General features: G+C 51.0%; 1 protein-coding gene across 1 annotated transcript in view; it reads left to right on the top strand.

The window, feature by feature from the left end:
• Window positions 1-14,358, top strand: part of CFAP299 (cilia and flagella associated protein 299) — a 46,817-nt gene extending 32,459 nt beyond the window's left edge. The window contains exon 3 of the mRNA XM_075750678.1: window positions 14,256-14,358. Within this exon, the coding sequence (XP_075606793.1) occupies window positions 14,256-14,358 (103 nt within the window). The remainder of the gene's footprint in view (window positions 1-14,255) is intronic.
• Window positions 14,359-26,622: the final 12,264 nt, after the last annotated feature.

The raw sequence follows: 26,622 nt of genomic DNA, 5'->3' as shown, positions 1-26,622 counted from the left end.
TTAAAGGCTCCTGAGTATCTGGAATGCCGCCGTATGCCTGTGTCTAGGTATGATCAAATTTCAAACTGTGACACGGCGGGACAGCGAGGCGGTCCGAGACCGTGGGGTCCGCCGGAGCTTCTGCGGTTACGAAAAGCCTGACGCGCGAAGTATTCGCGCGTTGCGGTGACGAGCGACGGCCCGAGCGTGGAACCGCCTAGGTGAAGGATGGGTGGTTTGTAGTTCCGGGTAAGAACGGAGGTGTTATTAAACTCGGAATCCGCACTTTGGAGACATTTGTTGCGTTCTGTGACGTAGTTCTCGTGGTAAAATAATTTATAAACCTTGGTTTCGATTTGCGGCGCTTTAGCGAGCGTTAGCCTTTATTTAGTCGAGCGGGCTACGGCGTGTCGTGCGTGTGGTTCTTGAGCGTTAAGATCCCCGAGTCGATAGTTCAACGGTGCGAGGCCACCTGTGGCGTCCTTCCTTACTGAAGAAACTAAGCCTCGCGAAGCCTCGGAGCTTTGCTAGTCAAAATGTGGAACTGACTGTCAGCTGGACAGATTCTAGAAGGGATTCGTTTCGTATATTTGTGATAAAACTAGATACCTTTCAGTAATCATTTCACGTACTCAAAAGGAATTTTGTATTCTCACCGTGTAGGCTCAAATATATATGCACAAATACTCCGATAGAGATACTAATAAATTTTGTGTGAGTAAAAATATTTACGTGGTAAGTTTTTAGCTGTCGGTAATCGCAGAGTAAGTCGTATTGGAACCGTGTATTTCGTTGAGCCGAAGAGCCGGGCGAACGACGTCGCAAAGCGGCCGGCCCGTGCTTTATGCCGACGCTATTTGTTAACCTTTAACTCGCAAAAATAGCGGGAAAGATCCCCCGCTGAGGTTTATGTTCTCGGCCGATTTACGCAACGCGCTCGGTCGTAGAATTTCCACGCGAGTCGGTATCCGGTCCTTGAGAGCGGCGGAGGGGAAGTAGAGGCAGCTTTTGGGAATTGCGAATTGTTTTGTCGCGCTTCAAACCGTCGTAATCTTACGGCGTGCGGGCAGCCGGTGGCTACGCGTTTTATACGCGCTTGGACGATCGGCTGCTTTCTCCTGGATGGTCTTCTTCGGCAAATAAATAGAGTTCCCTGAATTTAAGGTCGCTTGGGCGGGAATTCCTTTAGCTGCGGTAGGCTGAAATACAAAGCAGCTTGGCTCCTTCCTTTGTCTCGGTGCGCAACTTTGAAAACGCAGTGTAAATTTTCACTATGTTTTTGGGAAAACGAGCTGACAAAATTGGTTCCGTAAGGCGCGGTGAAAAACGCGAATCGGTGTTTTGTACTTTGTCGATAATGTGGCTCCCTTTATAAATGAGGGAGTAAAGCTTCTGTGAAACTTAAAGTTGGGGACTTGAATAGCGTCTGGCAGAGAATTACCCGTAAGACGAGGTTTGCTTCCTCGGTCCTCGTTTTTGAGAGGGGATGGTAAGTTTTTATGTATTATTGTGGGGACTTGGGTTCCTTATTTAACATTTTAACCCCCAAAAGCTCTGGGCCTGTACGGAAATTTTGTGCGGTATGATCAAAGCCGCTTGCTTTCTGCGAGGGCGTTAGTTTTGTTAAGCCCCTTGTTTCTTTTCGGGATGCTGATTTAAAGTCATTTCCTTCCGCTCGTGTAATTCTTGGTCGTTAATGCGAATAAGCACTACGGGTTCTCCTCTGGTTGCGCCGGCCGCGTCCGTGAACGCGTGTCCGACTCGTGCTCCGGGCCTGGCTTAGATAGGGCGGCGTGTGAATAACCCGGCGCCGATCGCTCGCGAGCGGAGCGGTTGATGTGCGGTGAAGGCTCGATCCGATTCTCAGCCTGCCTTTGAAGGGATGGGAGGAGACGAAAGGCGGTTCGCTAGCGTGTCCGGCCCCGAGTCCCCAAACCGTTTTAGGGATGCTGGATTTCACCGCGGTATTGCTCGTGAGGTTGCCACGTTATCCTCGCTTGGTTTGTAAGCGTCGTTTTTTTGACGGTACCTAGCCTCTCGCTGACGATCCTGGTGTTAGACGGGTAGTCACGCCCTCCTTCCTCTGAGGCAGCGACTTGGTGGTTAAACTTGGAGGAGGTATTTCCTGAGGACGCGCCTTTGCTGGTCCTTGTTCGATCCGTTTTTTTTGTATCTTGGTTCTTTATGTTTGCTCTGTGAAGGCGATTATCTGTAACTTTCAGTAGCCGACGTCCTTGAAGCTACCGCCCCTATTTGCGCAGGTTTTACTGCATCGCTCGCTTTTGGAAACGGCAGCGATAGAGTTCTACGAGAATGCAATTGTTTGGCCCCGCGCTGCCGGCTCTCGGGGGTTACCGATGGTTCGTGTTATCTAATTCCCTGACCCTTTTTAGCGGTGGGGAACTGGAGAGACGGCGTCGTCATCCTCCACCTGCCGCCCAAAGGCGAGATGGGCTTCTTAGACGGAGACCGACTGCCGCCTGACAGAGGAGCGCCGGGGAGCGTTCTGCAGCTTGGCGTGCCACCGCGACCGAGGGGTGACGGCTGCTTGGTGACCGCCACGGCCCCGACTTGTTTTGGTCTCTTTAGCCGGTTCATCGAGTCAGATGGTCTCTCGTAACCCTCGGCTCTTAATTTGTGAGATTCCTGCCCCAGAATTTTCTTCCAGGTTTCTGCTCAGAGACGCCTCAGTGAAAAGATATGTATGTTGATATTCTCAGGACGTTTCAAGCGCGAAAGCTTTATTGTATTTGTGTTTGGTTCCCCCCCCCCCCCCCCCCCCCCCGCCGTAACTTACATGCACCGGACCCTACTTCACTCACTTTTTTAATAGGCCTGGAATTCACAGATCCCTGCGATTGGAGCCCGACTATTGACGTGGCGGTAGTTGTCGCGACTAGTTCCTTATAGAAGCCGCGACTGCGTCTGTAGCTAACGTAAGACGGGAGCTTCGCAGCCTTTCCTGTCGCGGATGGAGTAGGGTGAGAGAAGCGAAACTATGCTTATTGATGTAAAAGAGCAATTTTACGAAGGTCGATAGTAAATGCGGCAGCGGTTTAATGAGATTTGACGGCGAGGCACGCTGGATTATTAACTGCGTAGAGCACGGGGTCAGACAAATCTGTTGGGGGGACCCTCCCGTGGAGTCACGGGGTTCAGAGAGGACCCCTTTAATTTCTAAGCTCCTTCACAGAGAGAGGGGTCTAGGCGTGGCTGGGTCCGCTCCTAGTCCCGGACTCGGTCAACGGTTTACATCTGAAGGATTTTATGCGCGCGGTCAATCCTTTACGTCGCTTAGCTAAGATTGCCAAGTTTAGCAGGCTATTAGTCGCTCAGTGAGAATCTGTGGCGGTGAGGAATCTCTCGGCCTCGAGGAGCGACGTCGAGGGACGTCTCCGCTCAAGGGGAGAGCCCGGCGTGCGGCGCGGTGCGGGAAAGCTCGACGGCTTCCGGGGTGTTTGCTCTTTAGAGAGTGAGATGATTGACTTGGAGTCGTGTTTGCCTACCAGCGAGATGCCGGGGTCACTGTTCCAGACGGCCCTTGGCTACCGCGTCGCCGTCTGTCCCCCCGAGTCCCCTGCGAGCGGGACGCGGCCGTGTCGACCCCCGCCCGTGGTTACGCCTTAAGTCGGGTGCGTGTGTACGGTGTGTGTGGGGGGGAGGGGGAATATGGCCCCTGGGGTCTGTTTTTATTTTTAGCTGCTCTATGACAGCTTTATCGGACTTGTCGGCCTTGACTTTTTAGCCCCGTGACTACGTGTAAGACGTAGCCGTGTGCGATGGTCAGACCGCTGGGAAAAGGGCGAGGAGAAGGTAAACGGCGACAGCGGAAAACGCCCTTTGGAGTTTTGCTGCTTCTTGAGCTGCTGAAAAATAGGACGGTTTCCGTGAATTCCCTGCTGTGTGGGACAGATCAAAGAGGTTTACTAAAAGTTCAGTTCAATAGAAATGGTAGATGATAGTATGCTTAGATAACGCACGTTATATGCAGCTGTTATCGATAGGATTCTGAGTGTTGTATCTTGGTGACTAGACTAGGGAAGGAATTTATTTTAACCCTGACAAGTTTTTAGCGAGGATAGTTGACCTTTTAGTGGCTTAATAATGCAGTATACGTGGTTAATGTCCACGATTTAAATCGAGCCTGGCTGTCTTAGTGGTACGTGAACTTGCAGTAAGCCACTGATGCCGTATGTGGGAGTAATTTATTATTACGTGTGCTAAGTAGGATGCTAGATTTGTTATTAAAAGGGTGGGTCTTGTTCAAAATCCTCTGAAGGTAACAACAGGGTTCCTTAAGTCTGTAGCACTTCCCTGGTCACCTGCTGGGCACAGGTGAACACGTTTGCCCCCTAGCAACCCTCGTGATTCAGAGATCAATCTCACCTGCTGCTCAAAGATTAGGTAAAATCAGGGACCGGAGCAGCTTTCCTCCATTTGCCTGGTTGCACGCTGTCGTGTGTGTTTGTTTCCTTCCGGCGCGTTCGAGGCTGCCGCGGTCGTTTCTTCTCTAAGTTTCGGATAAAAATTCTCCTTGGGGGCTTATAGTTTAATCCTAAAGTAAATTGGGTTTGGAGTGCTGTGACTTGAGACGTGCGCTACCGCAAATATTTGCCAGTCGATGCCATCTTGTCTGTCTTTGTTCTCGTTTTGTCATTAGAGATAGGGATTTTTTTGGTTCGGTTTGATTTCTTTTTCTTTTTACTCCGCGAGGTCACGAATGATTCGGGCTCAGCCTAAATGGTACTTCCGATGTAGTTTTAGCGATGGCTGTTGCTGGATTTCCCAAAGAGGCTGCGTTTGGTTTTTGGTTTTGTGTGATAAGCGGTTGAAAATGATAATCTCTCAGAGTTGTTTGTCACCGAAATCCGGGAATAAACCTCGTAACACCAATGTAGTGTTAAAAGGCAGGCATTCTTTATTGCAGCGCTGGATGCACGGGGGATAGCTCCACCCAACGTGCATGCCAGGTGATCGCCAACACACAGGTTATGTAGGATCAAAACATACATATTCATCATTTTTCTCAGAAAAGGCAGTCCTATGATAATCATTTCTTAGAATTCATTTCCATATTCTCCTCCCCGTCACGCATGCTCAGTGATTTGAGTCGGTGGTCCTCAGGGGTCTCTGGTGGTCGTCAGTGGTCTTGCACCCGTGTCCGCTGGATGACCCCCTTCGTGCAGGCATGCGCAGTACCCTTGTTGTGCAGGTACATCTGCACCTGTCCTTACTTTATAAGATTGATATTCCCGGGCCTATTGTCCGGTTGGGTAGGGACTGTACAAAAAAACATAGCAGCATTGTATCTTGACACGGTCATCTTGCCACTTGCCATGGTTAGTTAGCTTCATTACCTATTACTTTGGTTACAATCTACGGCCCCCTATCCTACGGTTACATGTTCAAGGAAACGGTTAACGGTACCGTTAGCTTCCTTATATTGCTGGGAACGTTTTTGCTTAAACTGCCTTAGTACCCGAGGACTCCGCAGCGTGAAACACGACAACGGTTTTAAAAACGTTTTCCAGGGGAGAGTCGCTAAGCTATTCGCTAGTAAGGCTGTGACAACTGTGCGAGGCATCTGGTTAGAAATGGTAACGAAGAATGGAATTAGCGGGCACGGATAAGCGCGGCGTGCCGAGGAACGGCAAGCGCGGCGTTTGCACCGGGAAGCCCTGCCGCGCGCTTCTGTCGGAGTCGTTCGGAGAAAACTGCGACGGCGTAAATTAAGGTGATTTGGCCGACGTAGCGCATCTACTGTTTAGACGGTGTTTTCCAAAAAATGGGAAGAAAAAGCTATTCCTATACGCTAGCTAAACCTATGTCTGGTTTTTCGCCCTCGGAACTGTCGAGTTCTCTCGACTTAGTGAGTGAGGATATTGAGCGGAGAGGAGGGGAAGAGGATTTCTGCCTCGTTTTGTGCTTTTCTGTTGTGGGTGTTTTAGGGGGCTTTTGGACTCCCGCTCCGCGTTAGAAAACGTTTCGAGTACTGAAAACGTAAGAGATTTTGGATCCGGTACCTATTTGTGGGAGAACTGGTTTTTTGTTTTGTTTTGGTGGGTTTTTTTTGTTTTTGGAAAAAGGCTTTCTCTTGTAAGGTGACTGTTCCAAATAGTTTTATGTAGAAAATGTGGTGTTAAAAAGCAGGGAAGAGCGAGCGCTTGCAGGGGAATTGAGCGTGTTCAGCCCGGCTGAGTGAATCCGGTCCAGAGATGCTGCTTTTTGGTCAAGCGAGCAAAATAGAAACTGCATGGTGCTCTTCCCCGCCAGAACTGTGTGCTGCCATTTGCTCTATTATGGCATTTCTAGCGCTGCGGTTTCGCTTTAGGAAAACAGTTAATTTAGCGTGCGCTTCGATCTAAATACTTGCCTGAGCTGGGTTTCCGATAGTAGTCTCGGGATCAAAATCTGATTAGTTTCTCCATGGTTTTCAGTCTTTCTGTTTTAAACATCTCATAATGTGAAATTTTGGAATGCGATGCAGAACAAAATTGCTGCAATTTTACTGTAAATATAGTTCTGCCAGGACTTGGTGTCGCGTGAAAGGGTACGAGTATGGTATGTGGCTGACGGAGGCCCTCCCGTTGAGTCACGAGGTTCAGAAAGGACCCCCTTGCTTTCTAAACTCCTTCTCGGAGAGGAGCCTAGGTGCGGCTAGGTCCAGTCTTAGTCCCAGACTCGGTCAACGGTTTATGTCTAAAAGGTTATGTGTGTAGCCACTTATCAGAGTCAACGTTTGCCTGTCAGAGCCCCGCTAAGGACTTTCGCTGAAACAGTTTGGCAAAGTTGAAAAGAAAAATAGGTAATGTATCGAAGCGACAGATATAAAAGTTCGGAACTGCCGTTGATAAATGCACTAACGGCGACAATTTTGAGCTCAAGTTAATAGTTCAGCGCTTTTGTTAACGATAGTTTTCCCGGGGTAACATCCGATATAATCGGAGGCGGAAGTCTTACCACAGAGGCGTCCCTGCTTGGGGAGGAGAGAGGTCCAGGCCCATCGACCCCTCCGGATAGTTGGAGTTCTCGTCCTCAGAAAAGAGGATTCTAAATGCCAGATTTACACTTTTGGCGAGGTGGGACTAAGTCAGGTATTGTGTGTCAATCGGCCCTTAACAAGGCTTGTTGTGCACTTGATCGGGGCTGGGGGGGGGGAAGCGGCAGAGAACAAAGGCGTTCAGTACAGAGGAGCGGTGGTCTGTTTAGTTTTACCAAAGGAACGTCGAGCTGCGAAGGCTCCCCCTCACCCCAGGCGTCACTTAGTTGATTAAGGAGCAGACCCGTCAGGCGCCGCATGTTGTCAAGATGAACAAATTGCTCATCTCCTGCCCCTGTTCAGGTTCCAGTGCTTATCGGTGCGAGACAAGCAACTTGCTCAATCCCTGCTCTCCCCCGAGCTGGACTCCCCCAGGGCCCCTTCTGCTGGATCGTAATGGCCCTGTATTCGGCACCGACAAGCCTGGACAAGTCTGGCATCCCGTGCTCGGTCTTAACCATCTCTAGAAGCTGTGCCAAAGCCGTCGCTTGTGGCTCGGCACGGTTCAATACGACTGGCGCCATCTATTTGATAGAGGCGCTCGACGGAGCTCTGGCGTGAGGCGAGCCGTTTTTCACCTCTAGATGAGGTGAGGGTTTTGCAAGTTAGCGTGGAGGCCGCCGGCGAGCCCGTTGACGTCGCGGCGATCCGTGCTGGGCTTGCTGCGTATTGCGATTTGGATTGAAAATTTCCTCGTGTCGCTTCTGGCTCCTGCGGTCCGTTTCGCGCTTCCTCGTGTAAAACTCCGCACGGGGAGTGACCCTGAGGGTTGTGTAACTGGAAGGAAGGATAACGCGGGCACCTTCTTGCGGAGCTGGGGAACGCCCTGTGTTAAACAGACTCCCTCTTCCTCGTCGGGGAGGGTTTGCTGCCGTGCCCCGCTCCTTCACTGATGCGAGGCTCCGGCTTATCGTAAGACGCAGCCGGACGTTCGGAGTCGGCGCCCGTGCTGCGGGGGGGAAGCGACCGGCGGGAAGAAAACAGGTTCTCGGTAGCAATGACGAATTGTCAGGTCCGGCGTTTGGGGGCTATGTTAAGGTCGAGCGCCTCTTTTTTTGCTTATTCGATTAGAAGACGGAGCTTCTGACGACCATAAGCAATGGTAAGGAGGGGAGGCAGCCCTCTCTCTAACCGAACGCCCGGGTCTGCGTAATCTAGGCGCGTTTCAAACTCTTTTTTCCGTTCGAGATACGTGAAGGCCGCCTACGTGTGTGTTTCGCGGCGGCGATCGCTCCCTCTTTTCTTTTTCCGGTGCGGCTTTTTGACGAGCGAGCGTTTGTCGGTTTGTGTGAAATTGCGAGGATTGAAGGGCTTAGGCCTGAAGTTCTCTTTCAGAAGCTTACTGTAGGGCATCTCATAGTCCTGTAAGTGCAGTATGTCTCATAGTAATTATCCGAATGCTGTACAAAGCTATTATCTGATAGCGTTTGCCCCTCCCTGGGACCCTCTCTGTGTGCGTTTGTTTTCCGTGAGCAAAACCCCGACCGGGAAAGGCTTTCGTCTGTTTTGCTTGCTGCTCTCCTGAAAACAACTGAAGCTCTTCACATCAGGCACGCTGAAAAAATAATCTCGAGGGAAAAAACATATACAGCTATCGATGTCGTTCGTGAAACGTTTACGCTCCCGAAAAGAAGGCACGCGTTAGGAAGTGCTGGGCGTAACTAAGTACTCTAAGCGTGCGCTACGGCACCTTAAAATATCTGAAAGGATGAAAATATTAGGAGCTATTGGGAAATATTATTATTGTTACTACTTAGGATTTTTATTTAGATTTGTAAAGTTTGAATTACGCATCTAAGGATGCTGTACAGTTCAAGAGATCTTACTCTTTTAATGCTTTTTTTAATCGTGCGAGGTATAGCTCCCACGATTTAAAGGAAAAAAAACCCAAAACAAACAGGGGCGGAGAGGGGCGATTAAGTGCACAAACGCCCTCGTACCGAAGTTTGCGCGCGAACGGGTCCTTTCTGCGGTGTAAGCTCTTACGGGGCTGAGCGTGAAAGCTAGAGACGGCCTACAGAAACGTAAACTCGGATACTGTCGCTCCTTGACGTTCTGCGTCGGGGCGATATTAAAATCCAAATGTACACCTGGCTCGTAATTTATTAGGCAAGTTAACTGAACTTTGGAACGTCCTGGAATTTGTGGGGGTTTCGTTCTAATTCTGATTTTGAGTCGGCTTCTGTGGTAAACGAACCGTACGTGCTAGAACTGGCAGATTTTTCATTTAATTTCCCTCAAAACGTTGAGAGTCCTCTGTCACCGATTTGCTGATATTAACATCTGCAACAGTACTTCTCGAAAGAACGCAATTAACGTTATTCCACGTAGAATTCAATGTCCCTCCAATTAGTTATGACCCGATGAACCCTTTTCTGAACCGATACTCACGCTCGAGGGTCAAGGTTCACCGCTTGAATTACGGTAGCGACTCCCGTTCAAACGTGGGCTCTTTGTAGTCGCGCGCTTCTGGCCGTATCGCACGTTTTATTAATAAAATAGGCGCGCGTCTGTGCGGCCTTAACTCTCGCGTAACTAAATGCATTAATGGATACGACTTTGCGACGCCGGTTACGGTGTTGCTCGTTTTAACGTGAACTTACTTTAAAATAGACGCGTTACCAAAACGTTTAAACGCTTAGCAAAAACGAATAAAAGAGGCTTATTTCAAAAGCCATACGAAGGAAAACGTTAACCGCGTTACTCGGAAGCTTCAAAGATCCTTCATCTTTTTCTCATAAATGATGACATAATGAAAGTAAACAAAGTAATTGAGTTGATTTTGATATAATTTTCAAAAGTAGTTTAGGAAACACAAACCGCACGCCGTGATACCGGCGAGATGCGAGAAAGGACTTTGTTGCCTTCAAATTACATCTTTCATTTGGGTGATTTTTGCGGACGGTTTTTCCGCTTAAAAGGGAATGAGAGTTTCTAAGATATGTTGAGAGCTTGCGTGACGCTTTCGAGGTCAGACCCCCTGTAAAATGACGAGCTTACGTCTATGTTTTCACTTTATTTTTCGTGGAGAAGAAATAATCGGACGCCGTTCTCATCTCTGGAATTTGCAGGGTAGACGACGTTTCCTGCTTCCGAGGTTACAGGTTGTAGGACTCTTAGCGTTCAGGCATTTGAGAAAGAAACGGGCGGGATGCCGGTCTGTTTTCAATGGGTAATCCTGTAATTAATTTATTTGTCAACGTCGAGTTCTGACGCGTGGGTCGGTAACCTGCTTTGAAGGGCTAATTGATCGGACGGTTACGAGTAGCTGGCGTACGGAACTGGTTTTTTTAGCTAGCCCTTACGGACGAACACGGAGAGGCGTAAAGCCATCGTTCGACTCGTCCTCTCGTGGGCTCAGCCGAAGCTGTCGTTCCTAACCCCGGATCTTACTTCCGGCTGCTGTTTTTTGGGCTGCGATGCTTAAACCCGTCTTTTTAAAAATCCTCGCGTCTTGCCCGGGTACGACGAGGAGACGTTGGCGTACGCCTCGTGCTACGGATGTCCCGCAGGAGTTGCGTCGTGCCGGGAGAACCCGTCTCGTGCTTCGCGACGATCGGCGAGGCTGTATGAGCGTAACTGTCTCCTCGGTGCCTCCTTTAGTTCCGTCGCGGTGAAAACCTGTCTTGTCTTTTCAAGCAGCCCTTCGAGAAGCTCGTTGAAATTGCGCGAACGAATGAACGGACGGTGGCGTGCGGCTCCCGGAGCGTGAATTTCCCTGATTTCGTGATAAAACTGTGCAATTCCTAATATCGGGTTAGGTTTTGAAGGAAAGGGTAACCTAAGAGTTAACCTAAGCAGAACGGCGCCTCTCGTCCGGGCGATGCTGGCTTGTTTGTTTTCTGCTTAAACTTTTTAGCCTCGTTATGGTTCTCGTAAATGGGTCCGGGAAGGCCGAAGAAATGTAAACAGGAATCGTATGCTGCAAAACCGTAGCTTACAACTTTTATTTTCCTTTTAAAAAATGCCGCAGGTTTTCTAAATTACAGAGCGCTCGTTACTACTATTTAGTAATTCAGAACTATGGCCATAATAAGATGGATGAGGTATGAGGTATTATATTAGAGCAAGATTTACTTCTTGGCAAAATTTCAGGTTTTCCTGGATTAACCAATTGCAAGCGAGCTTCTCTGGGGATATGTACGGAAGCCGAGTGCTGTGCTACCTTTCATTGAACGTGATAAACCGACTATTTTATACTTGCAAGCGCGCACGTCGCGGCACGTTAACTCCTAATAATAGAATTTCAGTTCAATGTCGTTTTTTTTGTGGTTATTTATTTAAGATGTTGGGCCAGACCCACAACTGTTGTCATCTGTGTAGCGAGTAGCTCTGCTGAAGGTAACGAAGCTCTACCGAGCTGTGTGACGTGTCTGTCTCTCTATGTGTGCGTGTGAGCTGGAAATGCGGTTCGCTTTCCCCCCACGCTCCCCCCCCCCGCATAAGCGCAGCTCACCTTCTTCCCCGTGCGTGCGGTTAGGACTAAAAGCATTTCAATAATCGTAAGTCACAACGCAAGGGTCTTCTGTTAATGAAACGATTATAGTATCTTGAGTTAAATAAACTCTAGTGCCAAAGGTTAAGGAGTTGATTATCCGGGGATAAAGACGTTCCCTTATTTAAGAGCACACCGGTAGTTTTTTGAAACTATTATACTCACGCTCTCCATGCTCCTCCGTTAGCTACTACGGATCTTCGATACGTGCGGACGTGTTTTCCGAAACGGTTCATCCGTATTTCTTCAGATACGGCCGTAGTGATGCCTTGTCTTCCTACCTCGTCAGTTCAGCTAATGTATATTTATTTTTTTACCTTTAAATCCAGTTTTCCAGCGAGTAAAAAAAAAAAAATCTTTCTTCACGCTGAAAACTTAAAATCAACGGAGAATTCAATGGCTTTTGTATCTCGAGAAAGATAACGCCCGCAGGCTCTCGTACAGGTAGGACGCCCGCTCGTTTGTTTGCTTGGACGGGTCCGTAGGTCGTACGAAGCTTTAGCGCGACGTTTCTGACTCGGTCTAACTTCAGAATGCTTTTCGAGTGACGAGATTTTTATGCCTTGGGAACGTGGCGGACTTAACCGGAAGGAGCGATTGGATAGCTCAGCTAAAGAGAAAATACAAAGCCTTACTTTAGTCTAAGCAAAGCGTTCTCTGGCCATCGGGGCGAAACTTTTTCCGCGATAGCCGAGTAGCTGTAATTGGCCGAGAACTTACCGTCTCAAATATGCGCGCGGAACTATTTTCTTCGGTCATTTTGTGCCAAAAGCTTTTTCTGTTGTGCCTTGGAATTCGGATCTAAGCAAAAAGATGAACCAAAAAACCTCGAGCTGCTCTGAATTGCCTTGTAATGATAGGTATCCTGCCTAGAAGTCCGCTCTGGAGCCTTGCAGCGTATGGCATTTGTTTTGGCAGCAGTCTCAAAGCTTTCAGAAATTTCTGGAACGTTTTAGGCAGCAGTTGTGAGCCTCGAGTAGCGGTGGCGATGCTATCGAGTCGTAGCTTGCAATTTGCGATTCCTTCTCGGTCCGTTCTCCCGGCAGAAAAGGTCTCGAGCGTTTTTTTAAATTTTTTTTCCTTTTTTTTTTTGGGGGGGGGGTGGGGTGGGTGTTGTTGGGGTTTTTTTTTCCTGTTTGTTTTTTTCTTTGGCTGTTAACTGATGCACTGCTTGAAAAATCTCCTGTTGCTCCTGTAGCCCTAAAATGTGAATGTATCGTGGAATTATTTGTACGTGGGGTCAGGATTCGGCCCGCTATCTGAAATAACCGCTCTGTTTTACTGGTATGCCGTTATGTCCGCGTGCTGAGGATGTCTGTGCTTTTCCCGCTTGGCGGATTGCAGATATCCGTAACTTTTTCTCTCAACTTGTCGCTCTAGAATTCTTAACTGGAAAGGAAAAGGAAAAATCGATGCTCCGTTTCTTATATCTTGCATCTAGTTAATTGAGGCGTTTTAAGCCATATATTAGCGTTTTATTTCTTTGTTTGTATGGTGCGGCGGACGCGCTTCCGACACGGCTTCGCGTTAACGTGCTTCTGGATGACGGCGGGTAAAGCGCCGGGAGGTCGACCTGGTAGCTCTACGTGGGAGTTTTGAAGCTTCCGTGCGGGCTTTTCAGTCGGTTTAAAGACGTTACTGTGCCCGTTTATAGTTAAAAACTTGCGGAGGCAAATATTTTCTGTTTTTGTGGCGCTGTTTTATTTGAAATTCGATACGTTAGGTACTCGATTGAAAGATCTTTATTGATGCTGTATTCTGTCTACTTGGACTGACAAAGGGTACTGCTTTTTATTGAAATATTTACGTCGAGAAAGTGGGGGGATGTAATACTCGTTCCCCTTTCAGGTAGATCTGTGCTGAACTCGGAGGCGCTCGTTTGCCTTGGGTCGCCCGAGAGCACGGTTTCCGGTCGGCGTTCGCTACTTTACACGAGAGAAAAAGGAGAAAAGCTCCCAGCGAAGCCGCTTTAGTGCAGGATTTAGGAAGCCCCCGCTTGGGGCCGAGTAGACCGGAGCGAGCGCGATGACCCCCGCGCACGGACGGGAGCTTTAGATTAGGCTAAGAGACTCGCGGAAACCGTTTTCAGCAATTGCGTTTTGGTTGAAGGATTTGTCCGATATTCAGCGCTTTTGTTTATCTGATGCGCGTTTTCTCTTTTTAATGACTGCTTGAGGTCTAGGGCCCCGTGTTGAACGGCTTACGAGTAATTTATAGCGTACGGTATCCTTCCTTTCTTGTGCTTCTCCCCCACCCCTGCCTTAGGTGGAGCAAAATTGGTTTCTCTTGTTATGTTTTGTCCTCGAGGATACGGAAACTATATTGAACATCCTGCGGCGAGCGGTCAAAGCATGTAGTAGTTCATTCGATTAGTTGCTGGTTGAAGAAGAAGGTTTAAGTCGATCTCGGCACACTGTGAAGATTTGGCCGTGTTATGCGAACGTGACTTTGGCCGTAATTCTGGAGATATAAAATAAGCGCTTAGATGGCTCTGGGTGCGTAACTGAAAATGCGTGTTAGTAGAAGACGCCTTTTGAGGAACTGGTATCGTATCGTACGTCTGCAGCGGCGATGAATTTTGAAGAGCGTTTTAAGGGTTTGTAAATGCAGAACAGGCAATAGACGAATGACCTACGCTCAGGTGAGGACCGTCTCCTTATACTTACGGAACGCTTAAACCGACAGCGAACCCAAAGTCTGTGGCGATAATTAATAGTAAGAATAGTACCATTTTTTTCCTAGGTCGCTAGCAAGCGTGGGAAAAGAACTGAAGAATAACTTTTCGCGGGCTCTGGCAGAGAGAGCGGAAGCCGGTGGTGCTGGAAAAGTTTCTGTGAGTACCTGAGAGACCACGCTTTTCTTAACGACAGCTTAAAAATGAATCTGAATAGGAAAACGAGGTATTGGACAGGAAAACTTCAGGTGGAGCATTTGCAAAAGATGATTTGGTTCGGGAGAGATTTCTTGAAACCTGCGAGTTTGTGGATGTTGATTTTTTTTTTTTTTTTTTTTTTTTACTTAAATAAGCAAAGCATGCAAAAACGTTGCCCGGGAGTCTGCGAAAGGTAAGCGATGAGCGGAAGGATACAAGAGGAAAAACACCTAGCGAACTGTATTTTTATTTCATAACGAGTCGTAGATTCCCGCCTTGCGAGATACGTTCCCACGTGTGCTTTAAATAGAGGAAGATGCAGCCCGATTGTCGGGAGATTCTCTTTGAAACTCATTCGGGTCAGCACTGTCGGAGTTTCCCTGCCGAGTTTTGGGGGGGCGCTTGATATGCGGGGCCTAACGTAGAAAAGCGTTACAAATGAGACCGTGCGTCTCCCGGCTCGGACGCGCTAGCGAAGCCGTCCGCACGCCGCTTCGATCGACCGGGATAATCCCGGCGGAGGTCGCTTGGGAATCTCTCCCGCTTTGCGTATCGCTCCCCCTGCGTTCACCTAGGTGGGCTCGGGGGAACGGCATTGCTGAAGTCAAATTTGCCGCTTGTAAATGTAGCTATGTTAATACCCTTCAATTTAAAGGGTGGGTGGTCCTACGTCCTTGGCTTTTTAATAGCTTTAGTTTTGCACGAGGAAGAGTTTGTGCCCGCGCGCTGTACGAGGAGGGACGGTTTGAGTTTGGCGACTGAAGTTCCATCTGCTTCCGTTTTGACCTCGCGATACGACTGCGAATGAGCCCGGAACGGTCATCTTGGTTTTTCTGCTGTCTTTAGATCGAACGGTGTTGTTTCAGACCTTCTTTGTGGGGTTGCCGGAGCCCCTCGATTTCGGTCTGTTAAGTTGCCTCTCGGGTTAAAGAAAAATAATAAAAGCTATGGCAAAGGCAGCGACGGGCGTTCTGGAAGTCCAAAGCGAGTGATCTTATTTCCCGCTTCTGCTTGCTTAGGAAGTTCATTAGGCTTAACGCTAAGGGTTTTTTGCCGGACGCGATTTAAGGCGCGAGCGAGGCTATGCCGTTCCCGTCGGTCCCGGACCCTTCTTTGCTCGTTTTTGGCATCCGTCAAACTCTGTAGCGTTCTCCTTTTGAAGAGCATGGGATGTAAACGCCTACGTGTTTGGTTTGGGGGTTTTTTGTTTCAAATCCATCCCGCCGATCGCCTAGGAGAGCTCTTTCCGAGGATGTGGCTTTGTTCTTACCGTAGGCTGGGAATATTTGCGGCTTTTTTCCTGGACGATGCTGAATTTGTACTGTGCGTCGATTGAATAGACAAGGTTAGATTTCGTCTGAAGCGCTTGCATCTTTGACAGATTTCCGTGGGTTATCTCTCTACGGTTTAAGGCGTAAGTAACGTTTGGGTTGAAGTTTTTGTAGTTTGCCCTATCGAGATATCTATTTACAGGAACGGAATTATTTTTATTCTGGACGATACGAGCGAAGTCTAGAGGATCGTACGTCATAGAACAGTTTGGGTTGGAGGTGACCTTTGAAGGTCATTGAGTCAAAGCCCCTGCGACGGAGCAGGGACATCTTCTATAGCATTTCTTTAGAATCTTTCTGAACTATCCTTTATTCGTCCGCGTGATAACGAGAAGCAGAAATTGCAGCGCTTGAGATGGGAGTTGTTGATTCCCCCTTCGGATCTGGTTTGCGGGAACGATTAATCGCATCTCCGTGCAGTAGTAAACCCGCTCCCGCGCCCGGACGGGTGCGTCGTCCGCGCGGTCGCGTGGCGGAACTACGTTGTCGGCGATACCTCGCCGTCGCGTTCTGCCTCTGCCTGCCGCTACTGTTTGGCCGTGTGCTGGGCGGATCTGTCTCCCGCCCCGGGTCGTGACGGAGAGGCCGTAGACGACGCTAGAAGGAACGGTCACCTTTTTTGGTTTTTTTTGACCCGAGTCCCTGCTTTACGCCGGTTGTTCAGACTTGTTTCGGTCTCGAGCCGAACTATACGCGGCGTATATTCTTTGCTTCGGCGAAGAACGGGTAGGTAGCCGTCAGGTAACTTCTGGCTGTCTGAGAGGAGGCGGCGGCGTGCCGAAGAGGAGATCGATTTCTGAGGACTCGAGAATGCACGGGAGATGGGGCCGCCGTTTGCGTATAAGAGGACGTTAGACAAAACCCGGAAAAGTTTAAGCCTCAAAAGGAGTAGAAAAATTAATTGTTAAAGTCTGATAGATGAGACTTTACGTCAGGGACTGCAAATTGAACTGAGCGAGAGACCTCCGGTGTCGTGAGAAGAAATCCACCGCAACGAAGGCTAATTGACGTGAGGAAATTGCGCTCTCTATTATTTCACTGGACTGCCTTGCCCGCCGCGAATTTGCCCCATAGCGTAGTTGGCCTTTGTCTCGGACGTACTCCGATAGCCTCGGGGCGCCGGTAACCTCGCGCAAACGGGTGCAGCCGCGCGGCCGGTTTTGTTAACGCGGAGATCGAAGTTAACGCTTTACCGGGTGCGGTCCGCACTTGCGCTGGGACTGAGGAAGATGGTCGAGGTTCGGGACGGCGCAGCGGGAGGGCGGCAGCCCGAGAGCCCGGCACCGGCCGGAAGCCGCGCAGGGTCCGCTTTGGGATGGCTCTTTGTCTTCCCTCTCTTTCACCTGCTGGCCTGTGGGAGTGCAGGCTTTGGGAGACCTCAGCCCCGCCGTGAGTCTGAAGGGTGACGCTCGGCGGTACGGGGACCGACCGAGTCGAGCCCTCGTTGTCGGGAGGCTGCAAAAACGTCTCGGTCGGCACCGATGCGTCCGAAGCGCTCGCCCTATTCCAAAGCGTTCGCTTTAATAAACCGCGTTGCCGAGGTAGAACGGAGAACGCGGGAAACCCGATCTGAACTTACGAGCGTCCGTTTAATGGACTCGTGTAACGTGGCTTTTGGGTTGGTTTACGAACTGGGCGTGCGTGAGTAGAGTTGAACGAAATCTGCAGACCCGGCACGCCTGCGTTGTGATCGCCGTTAGGGGAAGTTCCTGGAAATGTGTATTTATAGGCCGTTTTCTGAATGGAAATGTAGCATCCGTACTTCGAATGGTGGTAAACGTCAGCTGCCGCGTGGTTGTCGCACGTGGGAAGCGAACCGGGCGCGAGATGGAGCGCTGGCGCTCCAAAATGAAAAAGGAAACAGATATCCGATAGTTTTTGAGTAAAGCAAAAGCCCGACTTGAGAGAATCGTTCCTGAAGTTCTCGTGTAGCTATGTATTTGTTTCATTCTCCATAAATTAATAGTCCCGATAACTTATGTTACTGTACTTGTAACGATCTCTTAGTACACGCTTGTGTGTGCGGTTGACCGAAAGAGAGCGATGTTAATAGAGCGTTCTCAATACTCTTTTCGGTTTACTGGCAAAATGAAGCCAAAAAAACCTGATGAGATTCCTCATGGAAGTACCCATTTCCCCCAAAAATCTGCGGAGAAGCTGCAGTGCGAAACCTGCAAAGAACACGTAAAAAAACGCGTCGCTTTTACCTTGAGGTCTGCACCGGTGTCGGTCAGGTCCGTGGTCACGCATGACTGAAGGACGGGCCGACGGGTTTTTGGGCGTGTCTGTAACGGTCGGTCGTGGGGCAGAGGACTCTCGCTTCCCCGGGCGGGAAGTCTGCGTCGGGAGGATACGTAGTCCCTGCGGCGTAATAACCGTACGCCGATTTTCACAGGGAGGAGGGGGATGGAGCGGCGAAAACGGTTAACGGAGTACGTACGTGAGTTTACGTTAGCCTGCGACGCGTCGCCGACGCGGGTGTTCCGTGAAGCGGAGATCTGACGAGAAAAAACCCAAAATGTTGGGAGAGGAGCGCTAATCAAGGAATAGAAATTGCCGAGCTGTAGGTGCCGGGGCACGCTTAAAAGCTCATCCTAATATTTATGCGCGCAAGCTCACCGTGCGGGTCTGGGAGTTGGGCGGTGCTGCGTCATCCGAAGTAAATCGTCGTTTATCGGCCTTTTTTGCCAGAGCGAGGCGTAGTCTCGATGGCCTTTGCTTTGGGGTCTGGTGAAGGAACGTGCTGAAAGATATAAGGTCCCTGCCTCTTAAGCCAGAGAATCTTTTTCCTCTCTTTTTTCCTCTCTGTTTTCCTCTCTGTTTTCCTCTCTGTTTTCCTCTCTGTTTTCCTCTCTGTTTTCCTCTCTGTTTTCCTCTCTGTTTTCCTCTCTTGTTTTCCTCTCTTGTTTTCCTCTCTTGTTTTCCTCTCTTGTTTTCCTCTCTTGTTTTCCTCTCTTGTTTTCCTCTCTTGTTTTCCTCTCTTGTTTTCCTCTCTTGTTTTCCTCTCTTGTTTTCCTCTCTTGTTTTCCTCTCTTGTTTTCCTCTCTTGTTTTCCTCTCTTGTTTTCCTCTCTTGTTTTCCTCTCTTGTTTTCCTCTCTTGTTTTCCTCTCTTGTTTTCCTCTCTTTTTCTTCCCTGCTTGCTTTCTGCCTCCCCTTTACATCTTATATGTGGATAGGACTCAGGCCTTAGTTTCCTAAGCGAGCCGATATAAAGCTGCGTTAAAGGCGAGTTCTGGCAGCGAGACTGACGCAGCCTCGGAAAGCACCTCGGGGACGCTTTGTTCTGTGTATTTAGTCTCACCCTCTCTTGATTTGGCCACTGAGCGCGGAAGTCGTTTCGGATGAGGAGCGCCTCTGGCTCCGCTCGTATGCGCGCAAAACGGTTTCTCGTTTTGGAAGACGGGCGATGCTCCGAAAATCAAACCGGTTTTTATTTAGCTAGGTTTTCCCATCGTCAGCGCAATTACTTAGAAAAGGGCAGCGGCAGAGCTACGGTGAGCCAAGTTTTAAACGCGCCGACGGTCTCGGCAACTTGCTGTAGTTTTGCCTCTTGCCATATTATTTTAGCGGTCCTCGTTTCCTTCTGTGTTACGCTTCTCCACGATGGCTCTGAGTTGCCTCGATGCTCGCCGGTATTGCGGTTTCCAAGCTAGTATCCGCATCATTTTTTACTTTTCGGTCTCTATCTGTCAGACCTGTCCGTATCGTTTCGGTGTGCTTCGAGGGACCGCTGCTCTTTCTGAAAGCTTACCTCTTTGTCTTCAAAGAATTTTTAAAGTCTTAGCAGTACTGCGCGTAACGCCTGTTCTCAAATAGCGTGTTCAAGTGCTTGGTTTTTATCAAGGTTAGGATTTTAACCCATAGCTTTTGCCTAATTTTGTGCGGAGAAATGTAGTTGGAGCTGTCCGTAATGCGGTTAGCGGAGGAGATTTTGAATTGTGCTAGAACAATTTGTTTCAGTAGCTCGTGCACGTCTCTGTTTTGCGCGTCCGCGTCTCTGTGCCCGCTTTCTCTGGTGCGGTGGCTTATGGGCGGGCGGGAAGACGCGCCCGAGCCAGAGGCGGCAGGACTCTAGTAAGGGCGGGGGGGATCTTGCGGGGTAGGAGACATGCCGCCGCGAGCACTGCCGCAGGAGTCGCGTCTGAGATGGCTGGCCGGCGTTTGCCGGACGACGGGGAGGAGAGCCCGAGGTAGGAGCCGCGGCGGCGGAGGTCGCTTTTGCGAGTAAATTCTGGAAAGCTCAAAAACCGGTGGACGGGTAAGCGCCGGCGCGGGACGGGACTTTGTGTGCCGACCGGACTTTGCTAATGGTGCTTTGTTATGCAAACCTGTAATTTTTTTGTTTCTCCTAGAAGGACCGTTTCCGGTTTTTTCTTCTCCGGGACTTCCTGCGAATGCTTGCGCGGAGGGAAGTAGTAACGTGAAGTTACCGGGCGTGCCCTCGGGACCGACCGAGACTCCGTTTGCGTGTTCGTACCGAAACGATTCGTATGCCGCGCGGAAAGGCCGATGAGTTTATATGGATGTTCCAAAAAAGCGATGTAGGAAGTCGGACGATGTCGGGGGAGGAGGACGCGAGGCCTCTCGGCACGTCGTCCTGAAACGTTTGCCTCGTTTTAAGCAGCACGGGAAAGGCGGGTAAGGTCTGTTATTCTGCGCTTGCTTTGGCGACGATGCCTTTGAGCCGCTACGTTGGGGCGATTCCGCGCCGACCGTTTCCGGGCGCTTTTTTTCTCCCTTGCGCCTCCAGAAATGTGTCCCGAGTGGACGGGCTCCGTGATTTTCCCGGAGACGGAAGCGAGGTCGTTCGGTACGTCGGGCGGGGTGACGGGCTAAGTCGCCCGCCGGCGGCGGGACCCCTCATGCGCTCCTTTGGCCCGGGCGTTCGGTTTGTTCGATGCTTAACTTGGGCGACCGCCATCGAGCGGTGCGGTGAGGCTCTGGGAGCTGAATTATGAATTAGTTTTGCATTGACTTTCTGCTGACGCTTAAAAGAGTTTGCATAAGAGTTCAGCAATAGGGTGCTTGAGTTCCCACGTTAAACTTGTTTGTTCTTATTTAATCCTCCTTTGTCTTGTCGGGTATGGCATTAGGTGCGTTGCCGTCTCTGGGTGGTTTTTGGTTTGCCTTTTTTTTTTTTTAAAGTGGACGTCATTCTCAATTTAAAGCGATCCGATATCGAGAGTTAGGCGACAATTTGGAAGATATGCAAAACGTGGCATTCTTATGGGCTGTTACTTGGCGGCGTAGGTTTAGAAGAGGATTTGATTACTCTTATTTTATTTGGAGTTGCGGCGCGTCATTGTGAAGGGTTTTTTTTGTTTGGTTGGTTTGGGTTTTTAAAAAATTCTCGTTTCTCGCCGGTAGAGAAATAACGCGACTGAAGTTGAAATAGCAATTCCGGTATTTCGCTCGCCTAAAGCTTCTGTCGGTTGCAATCGTGTCCTCCTATTCTTACCGCGGAGACGCGCGTCGGTTTTACGATTGGCGTCCGAAGGGTCGATCGCGCCTTAACCTTTTACTTCCGTACGCTCGCTCTTTTGGTTTTTGTGTCACGCTCGCGTGAGTTTCTTATGGAGCCAAGCGAAAAGGGTAGTTACTCTTGCGGCTGGCGTCGATACTGAAATTCTGCGACGTTAGTAGGCACGTGGGCAGTATTTTTAGACTTATACGGCAAACTTGATGGCCGAGCAGCGTTTGAAAATGAGACGCTGACCTGGGTCCCGTTCGAGCGCTCAGGTATAGAAACGTATAAAAATCTTAACTTTGCTTTTGCAAATCTTCTCGTTCCTTCGTACCCGCCGGTAGGCGCTTGTCTCTAGTGTCGACGGATGGGTGTATTTGAATTGCGTAACGGTATTTGTTACTGATCCCGAATTCGGCGGCGTTGAAAAGGTGATCTCGCCCTCTGATACGCCATGCGTTTTAGCGTTATGTTTAGCGCTTGCTAACGATATGCCTCGTGTAGCCCGTGGAAAATGCGGACGCCCCGTGCTGGAAAATGACGCGCGCTCGGTGCCGTACGGCGATCTGATTTTTCTAATTTCCCTCCTTGGGGTTGGAAACGAAGTCATTTTTGTGAAGCGACGTGTTTACAAACCCTGAAAACGCCACGAGGCTTCTCTTCTCGCCTCCGGACGTACGAGGTAACGTGGTGGTGTCTGATGCTGGCGAGAGGGGCGAGGCCTTCGCGTCCTTGCGGCGGCAAAGCGGGGCGTCCTCTCGACCCGAAAGGGCTCGCGCTCCTTTTCGCCCGGCGCGGCCTTCGTTTCTTCTCACCGGCTCCGGCCGTGTTGGAGGGCGACCGGGGAGGAAGAAGAGGGTGCCCGGCGCGGCCGGCCCTCGGGAACGGCGGGCTGAACTGTGGCACGGACGGGTCAGTGTTCCTTCCGCCCGCCCCAGGCCGTGCGCCCAGTCTGGCTGAGCCTCGAGATTCTCAAGGGGCGAAACGCGAGTGCGGTTTGACTCATGATTTTTGTTTTATCGTCACGACAGTGCTATTTTACTGCCTTTGGAAGAGGCTGGGTGGAGGTGGGAAGGGGAACGTCCCGCCGCCCCGTTCCCCCGCCTGCCCTCGGGGACGCGGTTGGTGCCGGCGACCGAATGTCCCCCCCTCTGCCTCCGCGCACGCTTGTTCCTTTGGGTGGCGGTTTCCCCTTTGCTTTGCCTCTTGCCTGTGGCCGGAGCCGAACGAGGAGGTGGTGGGATAGGCTACGGATCGGCCGCGAGCGCCGGCACTCGCGCAGACGCGCGCCCCCGCCCCGCTAAAACTCTGCAGGTCCGTGCAGATATTGCGGACCCTGCGCAATATTTTTGCGTTCCCTTTGTGGATTTGCGCGTGCTTTATCCACGCGACCTCCTCGCTCGCTTAAATTTCGTTCCCTTCGACGGGGCGTTTAGTTTTTGGACCCGCCCGGGTCTTTCTGCTTAAAATATGCAGCAGACGTGCAGCTTGCCCTCTGCGTGGCACGTTTACGATGCCTGATGGCGTGCGGTCGTGGTTTTTGTTTCGTAAAATGCGTGCGAGATCTCGGACGTGCCGTCGCCGCTACTTCGAGTTCTTCGGTTTGGCGGACGATTGCTTTAATCGGAGCGTCGGGCTTGCCGCTCTTTTACGTTAAGGTACTAGGCGCTATGTCCTTACTCGGTTTGCCAAACGAATTCGTATGGCTGCTTCGGTGCTGACCCCTACGGTCTTTAACAAGAGAGAACCGGATCCCGTAGTGGTCTTCTGCAAAATACTCTGACGGCTGGTGGGGGGGGAAGCGGCCGTTGAGTAAGAGCAAAGGCGGGAGAAAAGAAAAAAAAGTAGCCTCAAAAGTAACGTTCCCGTTTTGCGAGTCATTCCCGGCTCCAAGTGAATTTTTGCGGCTAGGCTACCTACCTGTGAAAACTGAGTTTTACGACGGAAATCCCGACCGTTTCCTAACTGCGTGCTGGCACACCGATGAACGTGTCGCTATAAACGGTCCTCGTTACCACATTATTTCTTGCCCTGGGGAATAGATTTCGTGCTCTGTAAAGTCATTGGGGCGTTCCCTACAAAGGCGAACCCGCCGCGCGGCGGCAGACTCGTTCCCGCTTACGTGCGTCGGGAAAGGCCCCTCGTAAAGCGTGATGGACGTATTTGGTGCGGCCTTCCTACGTCGCGATGGAGACCCGGGTCGTGCGCTTCGGTTTTTCCGAGCCGGGATGCGGCGGATCCCCGGATGTCCGCGCCGGCCGCTGGCGACCGGTTTTGAGGCGCTTTTGCGGACCGACCCATCGAAACGCTCTGCAGAGCCGGTCGCGCTTGTTGCTGGTCTTTTGGTAAGGAAATAGTGCCACCTACTGCTAGGGGTCGGTCTCAAGTGTCCGGTTTGATACCCAGAGCCAATTCTCAAGTTCTGGCCTTTAATCGAGCTATCTGTTCCTCCTGCGTCTGTTTCGCGCTACTTTGCCTTTCTTTGCACACTAAGGCGGCTAGTTTTGTGTTCTGCTACGATACGCCGGTTTAGAACGGAAGGTATCGCTTAAGCGGAATCTTTATTCCGGTTGATGTTATTAAAAATCAAAACTCGTCATTTGTGGTAGAGCAGCGCTTCAAGTAGTAATTTCTTCAACGGGTGCTCGCGAGGCGTCCTAAATTCCGGTTCCCGAGACCGACGTGCTTTGCGCGCCGCCGAATTCCACGCTACCCTTAAAATACCGGCGATCGCAAACAGAGCGCGGGTCGGGCCGTCGCGTGCCCTTCGCCCCAATGTAATAAACGGCCGTTTTCAGCTCGGGGCCTTAAAAGTGCAAGCCAATCCACGGAAAATCTGGTTCCCCCGGCACAAGCGATAGCCAAAAATCGGATGGGTTCGGTATGTCAGCTATCGGGAACTCGGTCTGGCGTGCGTAAAGGAACCTGGCTTCCGTACGTGAATCGGCATTCCCTCCTCTCTCCCTCCCCACAGCCCCGTTTTTTCCCCTAATTTCACGAAGCAACACGCGCGAGGTATCGGGAAGAAGGGTTTTGTCTCTGTCCCGAATCCCGATTGCTGCTCCCCTTCATGGGTTGGTTAGAGCATCGCAAGGAAAAAACCTTCAGAGGAAGCGGCTGTTTGGATTGCAGGGGATGGGGAGGCAGAGGGAGAGTACGGTCTTTCGCCAGACTCACCCGAATGGTGTCAGTGGTCGGGACGTTGAAGGACGGAAGCGCGGACCGTGAAGCTGTCAAAAATCTTTGAGGGTCCGGTGCCGGGGAAAAAAAAAAACAAAGCAGTGAGAAAACCCCTAAAAACCCCCCTGCAACTCTCCCTGAATTCTATAAGCTATAATTTGTCTTCCACGTCCGGAGAGGGTTTTGACGCACCGCAATTTCAAAGAAGCGTGTTTGACTCCCCGTTCCCTTGTTTTCTTAACAGGTCGTTTCAGGGCTTTGGGGGGGGGCTGCGGACCCTACCTTAGCTTTGCTATGTTACATTTTTCCCTACGGCCCGATTTTATAGCCCACGATAGCACCTTAACGTTTGATGCGTTTTTCTCTTGTCTTTGAAGGACGGATGTTTTGGTGGTCTGAGCCTGAAATTTTAAAACAAAGATTATGCTTGGCCCCTGAGCCTTTCTGTCATGCCCTACCAGGGGATTACAGCGGTCGGCCGTGCCTTTCCGCAGATCGGCCCGCATTCGCAGCGTGCCTTCGGGTTTCCGTGAGATACCTGCGGTCGGGTCGACTTTGTTCGTCTCCCCCCGCCCTCCCCCGGCACGGAAACCCGGCCGTCTGCCACGTCCCTCCCGATCGATACGGCGATGTCCCGACCGTGAACAAGCGTCGTCCTTGGGTCGTTTCGCTCGGTGCAGAGTCGGGGGAGCGTGCTTTCTGCCGCTGCCCGCCTCCCACCCCGAGCAAAAAATCCTTGACGAGTTGAGACCCGTCGGGTCGTCTTTCTTACGGTTATGGGAGCTGCTCTAGTACCGTCCGTCTACCTTCAGCTATACTAGTAAACGCTTTCTAACTCTCTTTGGCGTGAAAATCGACAAAACGTCCCGAGTCGAACGACGCACGTTACGCGGCCTAATCGACGCGGTCCCGGGCCCGACTGTTCTAGAGGGAAGCTTCGGTCGCGTTCAGCGTCCGATTTGGCCGGAGGGCCGTCAGGCCAGCGCGCGCGTGTCTTTAGTGGTTGTAAACGGCGCGTCGTCTCTTTCTCCGCAGCTGATGTCCGAGCCTTAAGAACCGCGAAACGGAGTTTCTATCCCGCAGTTTCTTTTGCCCATGTCTTTAGGGACGAGCCCCGTTCCTTTTTTGCGTGCCGGGCCGCTCGTCGGCAACTTTATGCTTCCTCGCGTGCCCGACTCTGACCTCGCCGTCGCGAAGACCGGGACGCACCGGTGGAGGTCGGTGACTGCTTGAGAGGCCGATAACTTGGTCTTATGGCAACAGAGGAACTGTTACTAGCGAGAAAAAGCATCCTTTGTAACGTGGTGTTTCCGGCCGTGTTTTCGTTTTGCTTTTGAAATACGTCACGCTTCGTACGTTTGCTTACCTGTTTGGCGTCCCGACGCGCGTGGATAGCCATACCCGGCGTTATGTGGTTTTGGCTTCCTCTTTAACGGTCTCTTTGAAGACTTTGAAGCTAAAAGTAAATGCTGCGCCGGCCCCGAGGTCCCCGTCTCGCGGATGAAGCCCCGATTGCGGCGCAGTGGAGGGCATAAAGGAGCCGGCCGGGCTTTTTTTGTGCCGAACGGCGTCTGGCGATCGCAGCTTAAGCCGCTTTCTCGGCCGGAAAGCCGGTGGCGATGCCGAGAATTGCGCCCCGTTCCCATCCGGGCTTTTCCTCGTTGCCGAGTCGCGCCTTGGATGGTCTAGGCGCCTAGGGCACGCGATATTGTCCTTCCCGCCGAGCCTGCGGCGTAGCACGATCGTGGAAGTTTCCGGACGGTCCGGTGCCTCGCGAAGCCAGTGGGAGCATTTGTCCGGCTTCGGGCAGGCCCGGGCCGGGTTCGGTGCCCTTGGCGTCCCGACGATCTCGGACGAAGGTGGCCGATCCTCTGGTCAGGACTGGGCGGCGGTAGTCATTTAAGCGCGTGTGGAGAGGGAGGGGGTCGGAAACGTCCCGGCAACAGCGGAGCAGGAGATCTAAATCTTACCGCGGTGTCGCTCAAATTTCTGGACGACGGGTAACGAAGTCGTCGGGGCCTCCGTTGTCAAGCTGCGTTTCCGCCAGATAGTTTGCTTCCCCGAGGCGGAGCAGCGGCGGGGAAGGCGCCAGCGTTTCCGGACGTAGACGCGTATCGCAGGGAAACCGGATTGAAAGCACGTGATTTGCGGTTGTTGGTTGACCGGCTCGGTTATTTTGTCCGACGGCGGCCGTCGCGGACGAGGGCGGCTGCGGCGGGCCCTCCTGTCGAGTTGCGAGGTTTGCAAAGGACCCCCTCGAT

Source organism: Balearica regulorum, chromosome 4 (genome assembly GCF_011004875.1).
Source record: "Balearica regulorum gibbericeps isolate bBalReg1 chromosome 4, bBalReg1.pri, whole genome shotgun sequence".
NCBI lineage: Eukaryota > Metazoa > Chordata > Aves > Gruiformes > Gruidae > Balearica > Balearica regulorum.
The sequence above is the reverse complement of the archived record's forward strand: the minus strand, read 5'-3'. Positions and strand labels throughout refer to the sequence as shown.